The sequence below is a fragment of the Meleagris gallopavo genome, chromosome 6, assembly GCF_000146605.3.
Source record: "Meleagris gallopavo isolate NT-WF06-2002-E0010 breed Aviagen turkey brand Nicholas breeding stock chromosome 6, Turkey_5.1, whole genome shotgun sequence".
NCBI classification, from domain to species: Eukaryota; Metazoa; Chordata; class Aves; order Galliformes; family Phasianidae; genus Meleagris; species Meleagris gallopavo.
In genome coordinates this window covers 38,551,480-38,569,485 of record NC_015016.2, presented here as the reverse complement: position 1 = coordinate 38,569,485, position 18,006 = coordinate 38,551,480, and the positions used below count along the sequence as shown (strand labels likewise).

At 40.4% G+C, this 18,006-nt stretch overlaps 1 protein-coding gene across 6 annotated transcripts in view; it reads right to left on the bottom strand.

Moving 5' to 3' along the window:
- The window catches only part of TGFBR2 (transforming growth factor beta receptor 2), a 72,600-nt gene that overhangs the window by 51,648 nt on the left and 2,946 nt on the right, over positions 1 to 18,006 (bottom strand). For 5 of the 6 annotated variants that reach the window (XR_002116150.2, XR_004160153.1, XR_004160154.1 and 2 more), the window contains exon 1: positions 17,554 to 17,590. The exons of the other annotated variant lie outside the window; for it this stretch is intronic. Coding sequence is in view for 1 of the 5 variants with exons in the window: in XM_010712889.1 (XP_010711191.1) it covers positions 17,554 to 17,575 (22 nt within the window). In the remaining 4 variants the exon portion in view is untranslated. Of the gene's footprint in view, positions 1 to 17,553; positions 17,591 to 18,006 lie in introns of those variants that run through there. 6 annotated transcript variants of the gene reach the window in all.

Sequence of the window (18,006 nt, the reverse complement as noted above, 5' to 3'; positions counted from 1 at the left end):
TTTTGTCCTTCTTTCTTTTACTACAAGAGACATGAGAACGTCCACTTGAAAGCCATTCAACTCTGTTTTCATGCATCTATTTATTGAACTTCCAGTTTCTAACAGGGAAATTTGCGGGTTCACCTAGTACAGGTGGAACAGCATTTCAGGACATTTTTCCAATAACATTATCACCAAGTTACCTGAACTAATCAAAGTATTCTGCAGAAACAGATTCCTCAGTTTATTTGCAAACCCACTGAGTAGGCTCAGTGCCCCATACATACTCAAAAAAATCCATGAGATTACTTAAAAAAAAAAAAAGTAAACAATTGTATTCTTATGGTATCAACACTGCTTATCTAAAGAAATTACTAGCAGTAATGAATGTCTGTTTTTTGATAGCTTCTTAGTGCAAAGTTACAAGCTACCTTCTACATTATATTGCCAAATTCTGCCTTCGCTCCCATCGGGAATTCCTGTTGTTGTACCTGTGACTTCCACAGCAGGTGGACACATGGGCACAGTCCTTCCTCTCCCTTATAGAGAACTCCCATGCCTCCTCCTTGCTGCAGCACTAAAGCAGGCAGTCTTAGCTCCCATAGAACAGCGTGGAACCAAAGTCACACAGAAATCAGAAATAGTAACATATTTGTTCAGCCAAACACTCAGAACTGACACTCCTACGGGGCTTTAGTCATAGTTAGTATCTGGCCTTGTCACGTTTAACTTTACAAATGGCTTCAAACGACTAAGAGCTGGCCTGGCATCCTCACAACACCACATCAGATTAACTGATCAAATCAAAGGGGTTGAGGTTGTACAGTTTTGTGTGCCAATCTCCAAGTCCTTTTAAAGCGTGATTGATTTACCCCAGTTTAGCCAGTGTCAGAATTGAGAATTATCACTCATGAAGTTGCTGTGGTTTACTCAGTTACTTTTAAATCAATTGGAAGCTGAAGACATGTGAATTCCATATGTAGAAAAACTTTCATAACATACCTGATGACCACCTGCACCATTTTTAACAAGAATATGGAAGCTTTAAGTAGTTGACAGAAAACAATTTCGTCCAAATGCAAGACTGACCCCTATTCTCACAGTGGACAGTGACTCTGGTTGCAAAAAAAGCCAAATCGTTCCTAAAGAACATCCTAAAACTACAGCTTAACTCTTGCTGAAGCTGAACTCTTGCTAAATATGTGTCCATAATGTATTCAAAAGAACACTAAGATACCTAAAATGCACAGGAAACGGTAAGAAATATTTTATATATTTATATATAAATAAAATTTATATAATATAAATAATATATAAAATATATAAAATATATAAATATATTTTTATATATTTCTTATATATGGTACCAACCACTATAGCTTAGGAAAGGTTAAAACAGACCAGCATGTGTTTAATTAACACTGCTCATTCACTCAGAAGACTGACAGGCATGTGCAGATCCTCTCTGGTTGTAGACAAAAACCTTTACGGAAGGTCACGAAATACGTAACTTCGGGGGAAGAGTTTTATTTGCTTTTTAAAGTTGAGAAAAATGAAGCACAAACATTTAAGACTGACAAACCGCACAGAAAGGAAATTCAAAGTTACTTCTCACTCCCTCAGGCTACCTTTCATACAGCTAGGCTGCTTTGTGAATCATAAAAAAAACTATCGCTGTCGTATTTGCCGTTTCATATTTTCATTTTTCATTTTATTTGTTTCTGGCAATATTCCCTTGAAACTACTGGCACACTTTCTGGACAGTTTTTGGAAGGCATATAAGGCCATACCTATCTTCCCTCCATACAATGCTTTTTAATGATAGGAAGCATGGTCACTGCAATGTGAGCCACACGCTCCAGGGCAGTTTCTGAGGGCCCAGAGGGCTCCTGTCACATGCAGCTTTCCACAGCCCTCAGCAGATCGCTCCTTTGGGATCCCACTGCACAGCCTCCCATTTGCACACCATTACTGACATCCTATTTTTAGTTCTTTTTTTATGCAAGGAAACACATATTTTGAGAACAATTGTCTGCCTCTTGGAGAGGTCCTCAGACTGTGTTAAGAGAAATGACTGATTTCTTTCTTAAGCATTGCTAACACAACAGATCTTCCCTTTTCCTTTCCTCTCCAGTGAGCCCATACTGAAAATATCTGCACAAATGGTCACAGCTTGCAAAAAAACCCCACCAAAACAGCAGTCCAGCTCACCTCCTTTGGCTATTGGCTCCCATCCCACATTGCATGTCCTCTTTCCTCACAGAGGAACCAGACTGGGGGTTTGATTTGCATTAATATTCACCTCACTGAGCCTCCTCCACCTCCAAAAGGAAAGTCTGAACCCCGAACCATTCTCCAGTCTAGACAGCTACCTGACCACGCAAATGCAACAAAGAATGTGGCATGATGAGCGGGAACGCCTGGCTAGGGCAATGGAAAACCGTGTATTTCAACACCAGCATCCAGGCTGGTCAGCCCTGAGCACACGGTCCCATGGGCTGTGCTGCACTCAAGGACTATGAGCCCACTGCCAGGCTGCCCGCTGTGCCACAGCCAAGAGGAATAGTAGGCTAGCTCTAGCCTGAGAGTGGGCTGCTTTCAAACACCACCTGCTCTGAGACAGGAGATGCTGTGGTCCTTCTGAGCAGGGAAGGAAGGGCTTGATGTTTCTCCCCAGAAATATTTGCTGAGACACCTCAGAGTAGGCCTTGTAGCTGATCAAATCCATTACAAAAGCAAGCAGGAGTTTGACTCTGCAGGGGACTGTGTAGGAAAAGTACTTTTGGAATCTCAAGTCAGTCACCAAGACTTGTCAGAGACATTTGAAAGGACAGCTATCACTCTGCAACTTTATCAGCAGCAGCACAGAGACCCATCAGAGGTCATCCTCACAGGATGCTAAAGGAGTCAGAGTAATCTTGTTCAAGAATACACTGTTTTCAGGAGAAAGGAATATGCAAATGGAAGAGACAAAGCACAGATCCTCGCTCTGAAATGAAATACCTAATTTTGCTACAGATCACTAATCTGAATTAAAAAACAGAAAAAAGAAAAAAAACCAACAATAAAATTCAGCCAAATCACCCCAATTCTGTTTTGTTTCAGGGGAAAATCTGATGAGTATTTGCCTGAAACTACCACTACTCAGGGAAAACTCTCTGCCAACCCAGACAGAGGTCTTATCTGAGTATGAGATTTTGCTCTGAAACTCTTGTTGAACTTTAACTCTCACCTTCAAAGAGCCTGGTTCTGACCACATTTCTTTATAATATTACTTATAAGATTTGTTCTTTAACAAAAAGAAATCAAAGGCAATCTCAAAATATAATACTATGATTGGAATTGCATGTTATTGGGGTGCATATGTTCAAACATCATTAAAAGGTTACATTCAAAAATATGTGGGGCTCAAGTGACATAAATAAGTCATTAGAATATTTAAGGTATAACTGAATGGTTTAGAGTACATAAATTGTACTGCTGTTCAGCATTATCTTTTCACCACAGTAGAGGAATTCAAACTTGAACATTTTCCCACAAATGGCTCCATATTTAGCCCATGTAACTGGTCATTACAAGTCCATCTTCTGCTTCAAATGTTGAAGCACATTCAAGTCATAGGTTAGGGGCTGCTTTGTGCAGGTCCGAGCATTCTTAAAGCACAATCTGAACAATCAACACAGCCAGGACTGGAAATGGCCAAGCAAACTGTCTTCAGCCACAGCACTGCAGATCCAACTTAAGCAAGGATGTGCTCTGCTTAGAGACAACCTCTATCTATCTCACACTTCAGAAAGCAGTATGACTGTTCACCTACACAATCAGACCACAATTTCTGTAATACTTCATAACACAAGTGTGGGGAGAAACTGTACACAAGAAGACTCACAGCTGCCCATTCAAAATAAGCATTTAAATTGATTAACCAGACAACTGTGCTGTTAAACCAGCAACCCTTACACAGTTACACGATTCAGAGGGATTTATAAATATTTGGTTTTCCAGATAAAAGAAGAGCTTTAGCAGGATTTTTTTGAAAGTGCTTTTACTGCCACTATTCCTTCTTTCCATCCATAAACAAATAAGGAAACAAAACAAATGTGTTTAGGGTGCAAAATTTGTCATGACAGTCAAGTCATGATAAGACTTGGGGATTTTGGTTTAAGATTAATACAAAATCTACCAATGTAGAGATCAGAAAAAAAAGCCTCATTTTGCTTAGCTTTTTGAAGACCTCTAAACTTCTGGAATACTTGGGAAATACGGAATTTAAGTTAAGGCATATCCTCCAACAAATGACACTCCTGCTATGGCCCCAGTGTACAACAGCATCCATGCATTCTGACAAAAACAAATCCTGTGCTATTTCCTTCTCTAGATTTGAGCATAACTTCCTACTCTATCTGAAGTACATTTTCCAAGTAAAAAGTCTTATTTAAGAAATCCACATCCTTCGCACACACAGAGACATCTCTGTCAGTGTTTATGCAAATGTATTTATGGAGAGGCTCTATTCAGAGCTCCTTTTTGCTGTTAGGAGGCATTTGCTTCCAAGAAAATAATGTTTATGAACCATTTTGTCCTCACACAGTAGGATTTGAATGACAGATTCAGGAAAACAGTATGAAAAAGAAATTACTCTCTCTCATAATCCATCAGCTCAGCTAAAATGGTAAATCAGAAGAAAGTTAGACTCAAATATAATCCCTTGGGAGTAGAATCACTTTGAATGGATTTGGGGAAAAACAGATCATTCTCAAATTCAGTAGCTTGGATGATTATATTTGTCTCTGTCAAGTTACATGCACAGAAGCATAGTAACACAATTTAATACCCCAGGGATATGTTCTCCTGATAGATGCATCTAACTTTGGAACATTTAATGGGAATTACACATTGAGCACTGAGAAGAGAGCACACGCATAAGAATACGCACTTTGAATGATATTCAACCGTAGGAAAACTTTCTTTTGTTGACTTCGTTTGTAGAAATCCTACTGCTGTGGCATGCTGTTACAGGGTTATCGGATTTCTTGGTAGCAGCAAAGCAGCATTTCCTTTATCTGCCAAGGGTGAACTTGCTAGCATATCCCTAGATATTAGCCATTTCTTTTAATGCATTTGCAAATGACTCCCTCCAGCTACCTCTGGGACAGTCAATCAGCAACTGGCAATACCACTCTCCTGAAATAAGGGAAAGATAAGTCAGATAAGTCAGCTCGTTCATTTCTATCTGAGGCTGACATTTTACTGGGCTTGATGAAAACAGAAATGATGGGTGAAGCCTGTCCATTGTGAAATGTGTTTCTCCCATAAACGCGTCTCTTGAAAATTCATTGTTTCTAAACCATAAGTGTGAGTAAATCATTCAGCTTACCATAAATTATCTCTAGAACAGTCTCTTCTGTGTGTGTTCATGGTCCTGTAGCTAAGTTCTCACATTTAAGAAGTTAACACCGGGCACTCAAAAATCCACATGTAGGAATACAACAATTCTCACACTATATACAACACATCACAATCTGTGCAACCTACTTTGGCAAGGGGGGGAGGGGGAATTGGACTTTATAATCCCCAGAGGTCCCTTCTAACCCCTATGATTCTGTGATTACCCACCACTTGCAGCAGCCAGGCCTAGAAAGGTTGACATTACAGTGTAAGGTGAGGATGCTCCTCCTTTCCACTGAGCTGTGTCTAATGGAACTTGCCAGTCTAAAATGTTTAGTCTACCTGCCCGAAGACATGTGAGGAGCTGCAGACCCTTTCCACTTTGTTTATGATGATGCAGAATAAAATTGTAAATAAACTCAGAATGTGAAATATATGCACTGAGTTGGATTTCTAGGGTTTTCCTCTCCCATTTGCTATTGGCAGGGCCACTGTTTGCAAGCTATAGCCTAAGTAATTCTCAAGATTATAATCCTTCAGCAGCACTCCAAGATAGCATACAGGCTTACAAGTCATCTTACTTAGAAGAAACACCGCAGGGAAGAAAGAAATCTAAAGGTCTATAGATGTCCATAAAACAATTCCTTCATTAGAAGGGAGAAAGCTAGGAAGAGATAAGACAAACACAAGATCAAACGCACCAAGCAGCAGCTCATAAGCAAACCTTCTGTTGACTTTTAACTTTCATCCGAATGCCTCACAGTTTCATGCAATTACTTCAAAAATTTCTTCTAATAACTGAGAACTACAGAAAGCATAGAATGATACTTCTTAAACTTTTAAATAGCGCAGTTCACTTTTGGGAACAGAAGAACACATTCGCTCTTAAGCAACCCAGGGACAGAAAATGTCCACTGCAACATCTGAGTTAAATTCAATCAGATAAGATCTGCAGCAGATGTTAATCTTTAACTTTTGAGTGCTGCTATATCAAATTATACTAGCTAATGTTTAATGACTTAGAGTCACTGAGTGTTTCTAGATATTGGTGATAGCACATAATCATCTTTTGTCTAGTGACCACTTATTCAACTGCAGAAATCAGTAACAGTCTGCAGGACGTCTAAGGGTTTCTTACGAAATGCCTTGATCATTTTCATCAAATGCCAAATGGATTAATAATTTTGTCATGAAATTACTATTTCAACAATTGCCATTCAGGAAGCTGTGCGTAACATGGCCATAGTAGCTGAACTACTCAGCATCCGTTTAAACATCACGAGCCAGTTGCAAGCTTTGTTATGGTTTCTGGTGTAACTGTTCAGTGATATGGTCAGCTCATTCTCTAAATGTCATTCTTTGTTTTTTTTTCCCCACAAATACTATAGTCACATAGAACAAAACGTTTTCAAAAGTGCTCTCACAAAACAAGACAATTCCAAGCTTTCCAAACACAATAGTATCTTAATTTATACCAGAGGGAAGTACTCTGTAGGAATGGAGACATTTTTTAAATTCCTTGGATGCAAAATTTTAGAACTCATGCATATTTGAAATATCCTTCCAGTGGGTTAGTTAGCCATGTCTCTTAACTGTTTGTTCTGGAGATGCTAGCAGAAGTTCTGAAAGACATGAGTGAAGCCAGCCTGGTAGTTACTGGCTGTATCACAGATTTCTAGGCTTTTCTACATCAGAAAGTGCTTGAATGATTTTCCCAGTCTGACCTTCTACAAGTGAAATCATTCCACCCAGCTATTTCTGTATCAAGCTCTAACTTCCCTGTATATGCACAAAAAGCAAAATCCTGCTTGATTCAGAGATTTACGTTGGGATGTTCATCACAACCCTTGATGGGGCTCTAATCATGAAATTATCCTCTTTGTTAAAAATGTGCTCCCTGTTTCTGAAGTGATTTAGTTCATTCACAACTTCCATTTGTTGGAATGGGCACGTTCACCTTTCATAAACTTACACCACTTCTCCCTCCTTGCAGAGTAAGGAAAAATAAAGTTAGTGCTGCTCACTGTTCTCCTATCCACAGCTTACCCTTCTGGCAGAGCAAATTTAGCTAGGTTACACCATCTTACATTTGCTTAAAGGTAAATGCTCCCAGTTCCTGCTGTTTATGCAGTATTTTATTAAGGGATGGCAAACTGCCTGCATGTCTGACCAAATCTGTACCCAACCACAGAACAGCAGCTCCACATACTGTTCCTAATTCTTTCATTTTTCTTACGTACAAAAACACAAGTCTGTCATTTTCAAAAGCTAGGCAAGCGTAACATTAAACTTGTGCTTGAAAATGCTAACAAAGCAATACGGTTCCCTAATCAAACAGTGGTTCCCTAGTCAAACAGTGATACCTCTTTCCTAATCCACTGCAGGCCTAAAGACAACAGAGTGGAAACTACTGCTCTAGGCAGAGCTATCTACACATCAGACTGAAAAGCATAAAATGGAAATTTAAAACAAATTCCAACTTTTAAAAGGAAGAGTGATGATTGCATTGGCAGCAAAACTCATACTAAGCAACAGCTTCAAAAGACAGGTGTCAGTGTTTTCTATTTCTAGATGTGTGGTTATGATAGTGGTAAGTCTGCCTTGTCATTGACATTCAAGGGTAAGACATTTCAAATAATTAGTGGTTTGTCTCTAACATTTGCTACCTACCTTCAAACATGAGAAGGCCAATATGTTTCTGACTTCAAACCACTGGTAGAAACGTGTTTGACAATCATACTACATGGTACCAGAACAAACATCAACAAGTCCAGTGTAGTGTAGTAGCTGGCAACCCTGCACGTAGCAGAGGGGTTAAAACTAGATGATCACTATGGTCTTTATCAACCCAGGCCATCTGATGATTCTAAGTACAGATTCTAAATCAGGGAAAGAGTGAATTGGATGAATCACAAATGTGTGGCCACTCAGGGGAGGAGTTGGGCCTTAAAGAGATGAACCCAATTTTGTGCCCTTACTGTTCCCTGACATCTCCAAGCATACAGCCTCTTAATCAAGGAGAAATGGAAAGAGGGGGAAAGTGAACCGTATCTTGTTGATCTTAGCAAGGGACCTGGAGCTGACAAGGGTTCCTGGATGCTCTGTTATCATCCAAAATTTCCATTGAGGAATAACAGCAGTTAAGACTCTCTGAACTTAAATTTGCCATTCACAACAGACTGGTGTTGAAACTACCTCTTTTCATTTCCAAGAAGTTCTATTAACTGTCTATAGAAACCATAATTAATGCAATGTATTTATTTTTTTTTATAGGTGTTAAGCACGACTAATCCAGACTGTGGAAATTCTAGTACAAATGACCATTCTAAAGTTTAACAGTAGCCTAACAATCACAACGGGTGAAATTCTCAGAAACTGGAAGTCTGGGTTTGGATCTCCTGAGATTAATGAGAGACTGAGCCCTGGTTTCTTACTTCTCAGCTCACTGCTTTGACCAAGGGTCAAGATGCAAAACTGTGTTCAGTTCCAAGTCACCATCAAGTCTTGTCTCCACCTCCCACATAAAACAAGGAGCCTCTAATTTCTCCTAACACACACAAGAAACAGCTTTCATACCTAATTCATATAATTTGAAATCCTCCTTCTAGGTTCAAGTACTTACCTATTAAACAACGCAAAATATTCCTATGCCTGGCTACTCATTCTAAATCTCATGCCCCTGGATCTCATTGATTTAATTTGAATCACATTGATATCTTCTATACATTAAAAGATGACGACGTACATATGGAAAGTTCTTCATGTTGCACTAATATTCATAGCACTAGAATGGCCTCGGGGAAAAGTGGGAACAGCGAAGACCTCAGCCAGGCAGAAACTTCAAGGCAAAATGTAAAATGCAAAAGCTAAGGAATGTGCAAAAAGGAGTTGAACATAAAAGAAAAACAACAATGAAGAAACACTTTTTGGTTGTGTTCTCATTTCCAGAATTATTACCCGTCCTTTTTGCTGAAAGTCTTCCTATTTCAATCATCCAGAAGCAAACAGAGAACAGATATGGTTTACAACTAGACCACGTGGTATTGCTTCTTACATGCAAATTTGGGCTACACCAGTTTTGCAAGCCTGATGGCCTGGCACTGTACATAACAGATGAGAATACTATAAATGCAATAAAAGGATCAGCTTCTAAGATTTTTGACTTAAGACATTCCTTTGTGGTAAAGCTGGGTGAGGAAATGGAAGAACAGACTGAGAAAGGGGATATTCAATAGCCTAGAAGTCTGTATTTGGGGACCTAGTTACTTTTTGAAAGCTGCAATAAAGGGGCTTACAAAGTCATGACTATTACATGGTCCTTTGTGATCTTTTCATGAGGAAGACAAACGGTTGTTTCCAATCTAAAAAAAAAAAAAATTTAAAAAAAAAAAGAAAGAAAGAAAAGAGACTCAGTATGTAAAGTCTCTCTTTGTTGTGCTGTGAACTCCCTGGAGATAATCTCAGTCACCCTGCAGGGGCTGGAATAGTGAATGAATCCATCAGGGAACAAGCTTTCTTCTCCTCTGACATGCTACTGGGGACCACCCACATACGTCAGCCCTTTCCCTGCAGAGTGCTGCCCCTACAGCCCTGCTCAGCCTCAGCCAGTAAGGTTCCTTCCTGGCAAGGGAACTCATTGATGGAGTTTAGATACTCCCAAGCTGAGTGGCAGGACTATGGGCCTCCCACTCTTCAGGCAATAGCTCTAACCGCCATAGGAAAAGGAAGAAATACAACAGTGGAAAAAAAAAAAAAAAAAAAAAAATCAGTAATGGGAATGGTGGAGAGGTGGAAGGTACACAGCAGGACAGCTGGCCAGCTTCCACAGCACAGTCACTGAAGCATCATAGATCCCCTTGCATGCCAGAGACAGATGAGAAGGATAATTGTTGCACGCCTGCAGGCAGAACCAGCTAACGGAAATGAAGGACCAACAACCACCTGCACATGACAGCTCTTCTCTTGAGATCTCTGTGGGCTCCTGATCATAGATGGACAGATTTGTACTGTTCAAAACCTCATTAATTTATTCTCACATGGTACACACTGGAGTCACTACATGGTCCTGTTAGAGTCAGATGCAGAGCTAAAGCAGTGTTCTGAGAGCAGACCAACTACCACACGGACTCTGGGAGCAGCTCAGCGCTGGTCAGATGCTGAACATTCCTATATGATTTTATCATTGCTCCATCTCATCATTTATACAGTGAAAAAGATCCTTAATCGTGTGTATTTTTACAGTGCAGCCTATTTTAGGATAAAATGTGAGTAAAATGCAGCCTATGCAACTTTGTGCTCAGAATAACAGAAGTGCTACTCTAGATTAATTAGTAGCTTTAGACTGACTTGAAATGAAATAAACAGACATGTAGCTACAGTCCTCCCTTCAGCAGCAGCCTGAAAATTGCTTCATGGATACTGAATGTCTACTGATATAATTTTTTAAGTGACTATGGAGCAGGAGAAAAAAAAAGACTGCTAAAAGGGAAAAATGTAATTACATCTATCATATTTCCCCAAACATGCACTTGAACAAACACGAGTTATTCACAGATGCTGCCCTCCTGGAGCACTTTGGAAGTGCACAAGATAAGTTAAGTCCTGATGTAACTATGACTTCAGCCATAACTCCCAGAAAAGCAGATGGAAGTTAGGACAGCCAGGCAATACTAAAAGCAGTGCAGCAGTTCAACAAAAAAAAAAAAAAGTTAAAGTTTGGCTCCATTAGACCACTAAGAGTTTTCTTCAAGTGCGCAAGTACTATAGCCCATTGCTATTCTGCAGTCTTATATAGTGAGTTTAATATCTGAGCTTCTGATTGGATCCCGAAGATTAGAACAGATCAGCATCTCAAAACACACAAGAATTCTGGATGGCTTTCTGCTTCCTTCCTTGAAAATAACCAGAAGTCATAATCCATTAGTAATCATCTGTGGTCTGTTTCAAAGTTCATTCTCTTGTAGAGCAACATTAAAAATGTTTTTATATTAGTTAGTGAGATGAAATCTATGAAATTACCGCATTAGCATTCAAAAGCCCCAGGCACAACTTATCTATGCCAACAGGTGATGTATATGGTGTGCTTACTCCCATTCTGTACTGTAGAATCTAGAGCAGCATTAAAACCAGAGGGAGGCAATTCACTCACATCTCATGGCTGAGATACCTAGATTTGAGAGAACTTCAGCTTAGCTCCTGGGAAAAACTGACTGAATCCCTTTTTCCTTCTGCCAATAAAATGAGTACCAGCTTATTCTTTGGGATGAGGCCTTAAAATTAAAAAATTAAAACACACCTACGTTCTGAGGAGTTTGTCCCTTAACTCTTATTTCCACTTTGCTTCCTTACTAATTACAACTGATGAGCAATAAAATGAGGCCTCAGTTTTCATGCAGTTTGAAAAATGTACATGACTGTTTTCAAATTAAAGGTCTGATCCTGATGAAAAATCATCCCCCTTGAACATTTCTCTTCTTTAGGACCACCTATCCCCAATCAATTAATCTTCATCCTCCCAAACTCTCCTCCCATCATTATTCCTGGACAAAAATCCTTAACGATTAATTGTAAGAAGACTGGAAACACTTCCTTTCCCTTGACTGCGTGCAATCTCTCCTTCCTAAAGTTTTGAGGATGTCACAATGCTGCACTCAGATTAGTCTTTTGCTCCAAGAAAAAGAACCAGATCACTCTGGCTCCAGTAAGATTGATATCACAAAAGCCCCCTCAAGGGAATTACAGCCTCATAACATACAGTTGCCTATTATTTATTCCATGGCCAGATTCTCAGCTGGTATAAATCAGGGCAGGTTCCTTGCCTTCAACAGGGTAAAGCTGATTTATGCCAGCTGACAGTCTGGTCCTGCATGCGCTCCACTTGCACAATGCTAGTTTTTAAAAGAGGGCCATTAAAGCGCCCTAGGCACATAAGAACCACACTTGGGTCTTTAGTTGGAAAATGCTGCTCTGAGGAGTAACCCTGTGAAGCCTTCCCACAGCTCTCTGAGAGTGCACTGCTCAAATTCACTTGCTTTCCTAAGAGGAGGAAGTCTCTATGGCCCTGACAGAGACGCCACAACCTTGGGAACACAAGATGGATTTTACAATGTCTTGGCATAGCCCAGGTTCATAACCCAGTTTAAATGCTGAATTAAATTAAGCCCACAGGCACATTTTGAGAGAACTGATCAAATGCACAGGAGGCAGAAGCTATCTTTCAAAAGTTGCATTACTGGTGAGTAGGAAAAGACAGAAACAATGTGGCGTGACTTTCAAATCACTGGCTGAGCTTCAAGCTGCTGCAGAAGTCTTTCTTTTGTTTCCCTTAATAACTCAAAAACCTCCTTAAGGAGCAGGGCAACTTTTGCAACCGCTTGCAGATTTGGGCCAAAGTGCCTGGGTACAAAAAGAACATTTGTAGGATGTGAAAGATGGTGTTCTGGTACCTCTGGCTCCAAATCACCTTTTCGAAAGCAAAACATTAATCTAAAGACTGTCATTGTTATGATGTATCTGCTTGAATCTAAGTGGATGGATGCAAGGAAGAAGGCTCCTTTATCCATATTACTGAAATCTATTAATTAAAGTGGAAATTCTGCTAAAATACTACTCTGGGTGAGTGGGGAACTAGAATCAGACTATCAGGCTTGTTAGCAATAAAAGCTGTGGTTCTCTGCCTGAAACAAATTTCTGAATGCAGCATTCATTATTATAACATGAAACAAAGACTAGAAGATGCCTTGAATTCTGTGCAATGCCATTCCTAGCAAACAAGGCAAAGACAAACACATGGCCACATGTCAACCTAAATAATGCAAGCAGAAAAATGCTTCTCCTCACACACAAAATATTGTAACATTTCATGTATTTTCATATTCATGACCAGAATGAAACAAAAGTCATTTGAAGTGGTGTGGGGTGCAGATGCATGCAAGATGACAAAAGAGCCAGCCACCCAATGTCCTGAAGACAGAGGATAGGGGGAGCTCCAGATTCAGATGTTTGCTCTGAGACAGAGCAGGCGCTAGATCCTACTTTTATTCCATCCAGAAGCAGTAATTATTTTAATTATTGATTAACGATGATTTCTCTTTCTGTCTCTTCCATATCAGAAATTTAGCTGTGGACTAGGAGGAAAAAAAAGTTTCCTGATACAAGTTTAGTGGAAACTGGTACATTTCCACAAATTGTTTCAGTTTTTGACAAATCAGCATTTTCCCATGAAAACCGGTGTCAAAAGCTCTCAACCAGCTCTAATTCTAACCAGATTAACTCAGGGATGAATGCCAGCAGGAAGCCCTTGCTAAATACCAGTTGTTTGAGCAAAGGAAAACTACTCTTCCCCAGATGATCTTTCCAGAGGTGAAAAGGCTTTAAAGCCCATATGAGAAAAAGGACAGGTAGTTCAGCTGTAACAACTACAATAGCACTCAGAGCAAGAGAAAAAAACAACAACCAACCGTATTTTAAAAATGCACAAACACTGACAAATCAGCAATTTGTATTTCTCCTGCCACTGCTGATGATATTGCTTCTTAAAATCTGTAACAGTTGTTTAACTTTGCAGCAAGGCAAGCAAATGGACTTAGGAATCCACATGGACAGCAGAGGCAGTCCCCATAATACATATTCAAATTCAAATTCTGCTTAAATCCCTGAAAGTTAAGGGATGAGAACACATCATGGAATGTGATCACCAACAGAAATAGAATTCAGCAGTGCCTGGTGAGGTGAGCTAGTATTAATTAATTCAGATAAGTTTTCATCACTTGATGGTTTGTTCTCTCTTAACCTAAATGGGTATATTAACAAAATCTGCATCCTTCCATGCAGCAGGATATAAATCACTGTATTCAACCAATAGCAGTTCTGCCAGTTTGACTTTATACCAGAATTAAGCAATAATATGAAAAATTAACCACTGAAGATTTAGGTGTACCACTGAGAAGCCAGTCTTGTAAATATACAGTACCAACTCACTGCTGACAATGGCACACAGATCAATGGCATTTGCTCAGCTACAGTGTCATGCCACACTGTTCGTACCTTTGTCCATTTGACCAAGTCTGCAACACACGGACAAAACAAGCCAAAGTCTCCCGAGTCAAAGAGCTTCTATGTGGCAAAGGAGATTTGGCTGTGCAGGTCCCACTGCCTCAGGGCACACCAGATGCAGAGGGCACGTGTGCTCCCATCTGCTGAGCCAGTACCCTGGTGCCACAAAAGTGGGTGGGAGCTTTGACCTCCACTGTGCCATGAGCACTGAACTGCAGCCATGCAGCCAGTGGGGAGAATGCACAGATCTCTAAAAGTTCATTGTACTAGTGATGCTATTTCTGATCTAGCTGACACAAATGAGCTTGGTTATGCAAAATCGAAGTCAGTAACCAGCTGGCCCAACAAGCTGGCTTTGCTCATTCTTGCTACCATTAAGCAAGTCACAGATATGAGGTTGGAGTGACAGTGGCACACCATGAACACTAGCAAAGCACGCATGGCCCAGACATCGCTGTGAGAAAAAAGTCCCTATACCATGAAGGCAAAGGTACAAACTTAAAAATATCTCGCAGAGGAAGTATAATCATGGGAAACTCCAACAACGGCGCTACAGTGAGAACTTACTCTTCCCTTCCCCCACCACAAGAGAAACTCTGTTCTAGAAGGCTAGTTCTGAGAAGAAGAAAAAAATAATTTTTACCTTTGCATGTCTGTCACTATCTTTGCACAATCAGTCACAATCAGACTTCTCACAATGACAATTTTTATCAGCCAGCATTCTGCCACACTGTACCTTTGAAATGGAAACAATTCATTCCAGAAAGGAGTACTTGATTTTGAAGCAATGTTATTTGGCTAAGTGTAGGTCATATAATAATAGGTGTTTATAAAATAGAAGGAAAAATTATAAATATGAAAAAAATGAACAATTTCATTGCCCCCTTCCTTTTTTTCAAATTGCCTTTGAAACAGTTTCAGAAAACCTATATGCTATAACTGTATTGATGGTAATAGAACTATATTCACTTGCAGCAGCTTAATATCTGGCTCACTGTTTTTTGGCAGAATCCATTCCCATATGGAATTCACCATCTGACTACTACAGAAGTATAAGCTAATACAGCAATTAAATAGAAGTGATTTCCAGAGTCTCAGGTATAATGTTCTCAGAAATCAAAGATATCTCAGAAGAAATTGCAATAATATCTGTGTTCTACTTATCTCCTGAAATAACTGGAAGTTTGCCAGAGCTTTAGTGGGGGACAGGAATGCACTTTAGAGTCGATCGTGTTACAAACATGTTCTGCCATGTTTGTTCTCATACTCACTCATGCAACTACCTGGAACTCCACATTTGTTTTTATTTTATTACTATTAAACCAACAGACTACCATGTGGCTTTTACAAGATAAGGAGACAATGATGCAAGTCAGTGCCTGGATGAATGGCTTTATCCCAGATATGGAGAAATAACAACTATTATACAGGTTATTCCAAAGCACAAAATTTGGCTTTTTGTAACCCAAATACAAATTACAGATTCACATCCTTTTGGATACAGTGTTGTTTTTTTTCTTATATTACCAAATGCCAGTTTGCACAGCCATTTATTGATTAAACACTCAACGTATCATTCATAACATTAAAAAAAAGAAAACAAAACCAAACAAAACACCAAGCAAACCCAAATTCACACTCTACTCTTTGGAAAAAGCTTCAGTTACTTTTGTTTAGTACAGAACATTAGTACATCTCTTTCAAAGCAAACACTTAATATTGGATCTGCTCATGAATTTGTCATTTTCTCCATAATCTTTATGGGAATGTGCCACCCTTGTCTACAACCTTGCTACAAAGAATGTTCAGATGAAGTTTTAGCTGGGGCACTACTAAGCTGCTCACCACCAGAAGGCAGGTTAATAGGCACACCTGGGAAGTGCACCCTTCTGGGTCCGATATCTCTCCTGTCCCATTCTCGCTGGGTTATTGATTATTACAGAGTCTTGTTGCTCTTTTTCTCTGTTTTGTTTTCCTCAAAGCAGCTACACTTCTCATTTTGATGCCAATTAACAACCAGTATTCAAACTCCAAGCTCCGCGCCCCCAGAAGCACCCTTATTTTCTGACCAACTGGTTACACAAACAGAATCCTACAACAGTTATTAAAATGTCATTTTCAACAAGTTTTGGAGCTACGGATTATCTGATCACAGCTGAACTCTTTATTTGTAGTTTCGCAGACTACAAATAAAGATCTCCAGTAATTGAATAAAAAAAAAGCATACCAATAACAGGAGACTAACGAAAGCAGAACTTTTAAAGCTTTGTGTAGTAGGAACAGGAACACAACACATTTGAGGCTCGTGTCTAAACAAAAGCCATTCCTAGCCAAGTATGATTTATATCAAGCAGAAATACAAATATATATCAAAATCAACAGGAAGCTGCACACCTCAAATTTAAACCAGCCACATGGCTGAGTCCCAGGGACACCACCGTGTTTCATCTGCCCTACGCTTACATGAGTAACTTTGCAGGAATGTGAAACCTGTTGACTTTGACAGGATTATTAACAAAGCATGAACTTATTCATAATGTACACAGCCACTAGCAGTGACTAAACAAGAGCTGTTTAGTTTATGTTATTATATTTTAGTGACCATGAATGGACCACAGGAGATAACTGGAGAGCCCAGAGCGAAGCTAGCAGAAGCTCAGGTGTCTGCATGTCTTGAAGGCTGAAATCAGAAACCTGATATCACACAACACCTCAAAACACACTTAAACTGATCAAAACTGATTCAAGCGTGGTTTTTGTTTTTAAGGTTTGCCAATTGTGCTGCAAAATGAGTCAGGGCCTAACCCTGCAGGTAGACAGTGCTGTACATCTGTGGATTAGTGTAGATAGAATTGGGACATGGAGCTCTTCAGGGCAAGGAGCTGGTTCTTGCAGCAGCACTTGAAGCACTCCACATTACCCTACGAAGAATACTGCAAGCCACAGCCTTAAAAACCTATCTAAGGATGGCTTCATAAAGAAAAGCCAGAGTAAGGGATGCAAAGTGCCATTAAAAGTGGATCTAATGAGCACTTTTAAAGCATCAAGTGCTGCAGAAATGACTTCTGTTCCCAGTCCCGCTACCCACAACCACAGCTGACTTCTGCTGCAGGAATTCCCTCACACACTCACGTGTATCATAACCCTCGAGCATTTAACGCCGACCCCTCGGCTGCCAGCCGTGCCCGGGCAGGGGCCTCAGCTCGGAGAACAGCGCCTCGGGCCCTGTAGCACCCGCAGTCCTCTCCATCCTTGCATCTCTCCATCTGTAAATCCGCCCTTGGGGCAGCACCCGGGCCCAATCCCCGGCTCCAGGTGCAGGCGCTGCCCCGGGCCAGCAGTCAGCTCCCGCAGAATAGAACCCCGCTGAGTTTCCTGCCCAATTCTCACTTTTCTCCCCCCTCTCTCCTTTGCTTTTTGTCGCTAAGCCTCGCTCTCCATCTTTACTTTCCAGGGGGGCGACAAACAAACGTGCTCCCCACTCCCGCAGCTTCCAAACGATCTTCGCAACTAAGCCTTCCTCCTCCTCTTCCCCCGGCGGTGGGCGCCTGCCCTTCGGCCCCGGCAGCTGTCAAGCGGGAGCGG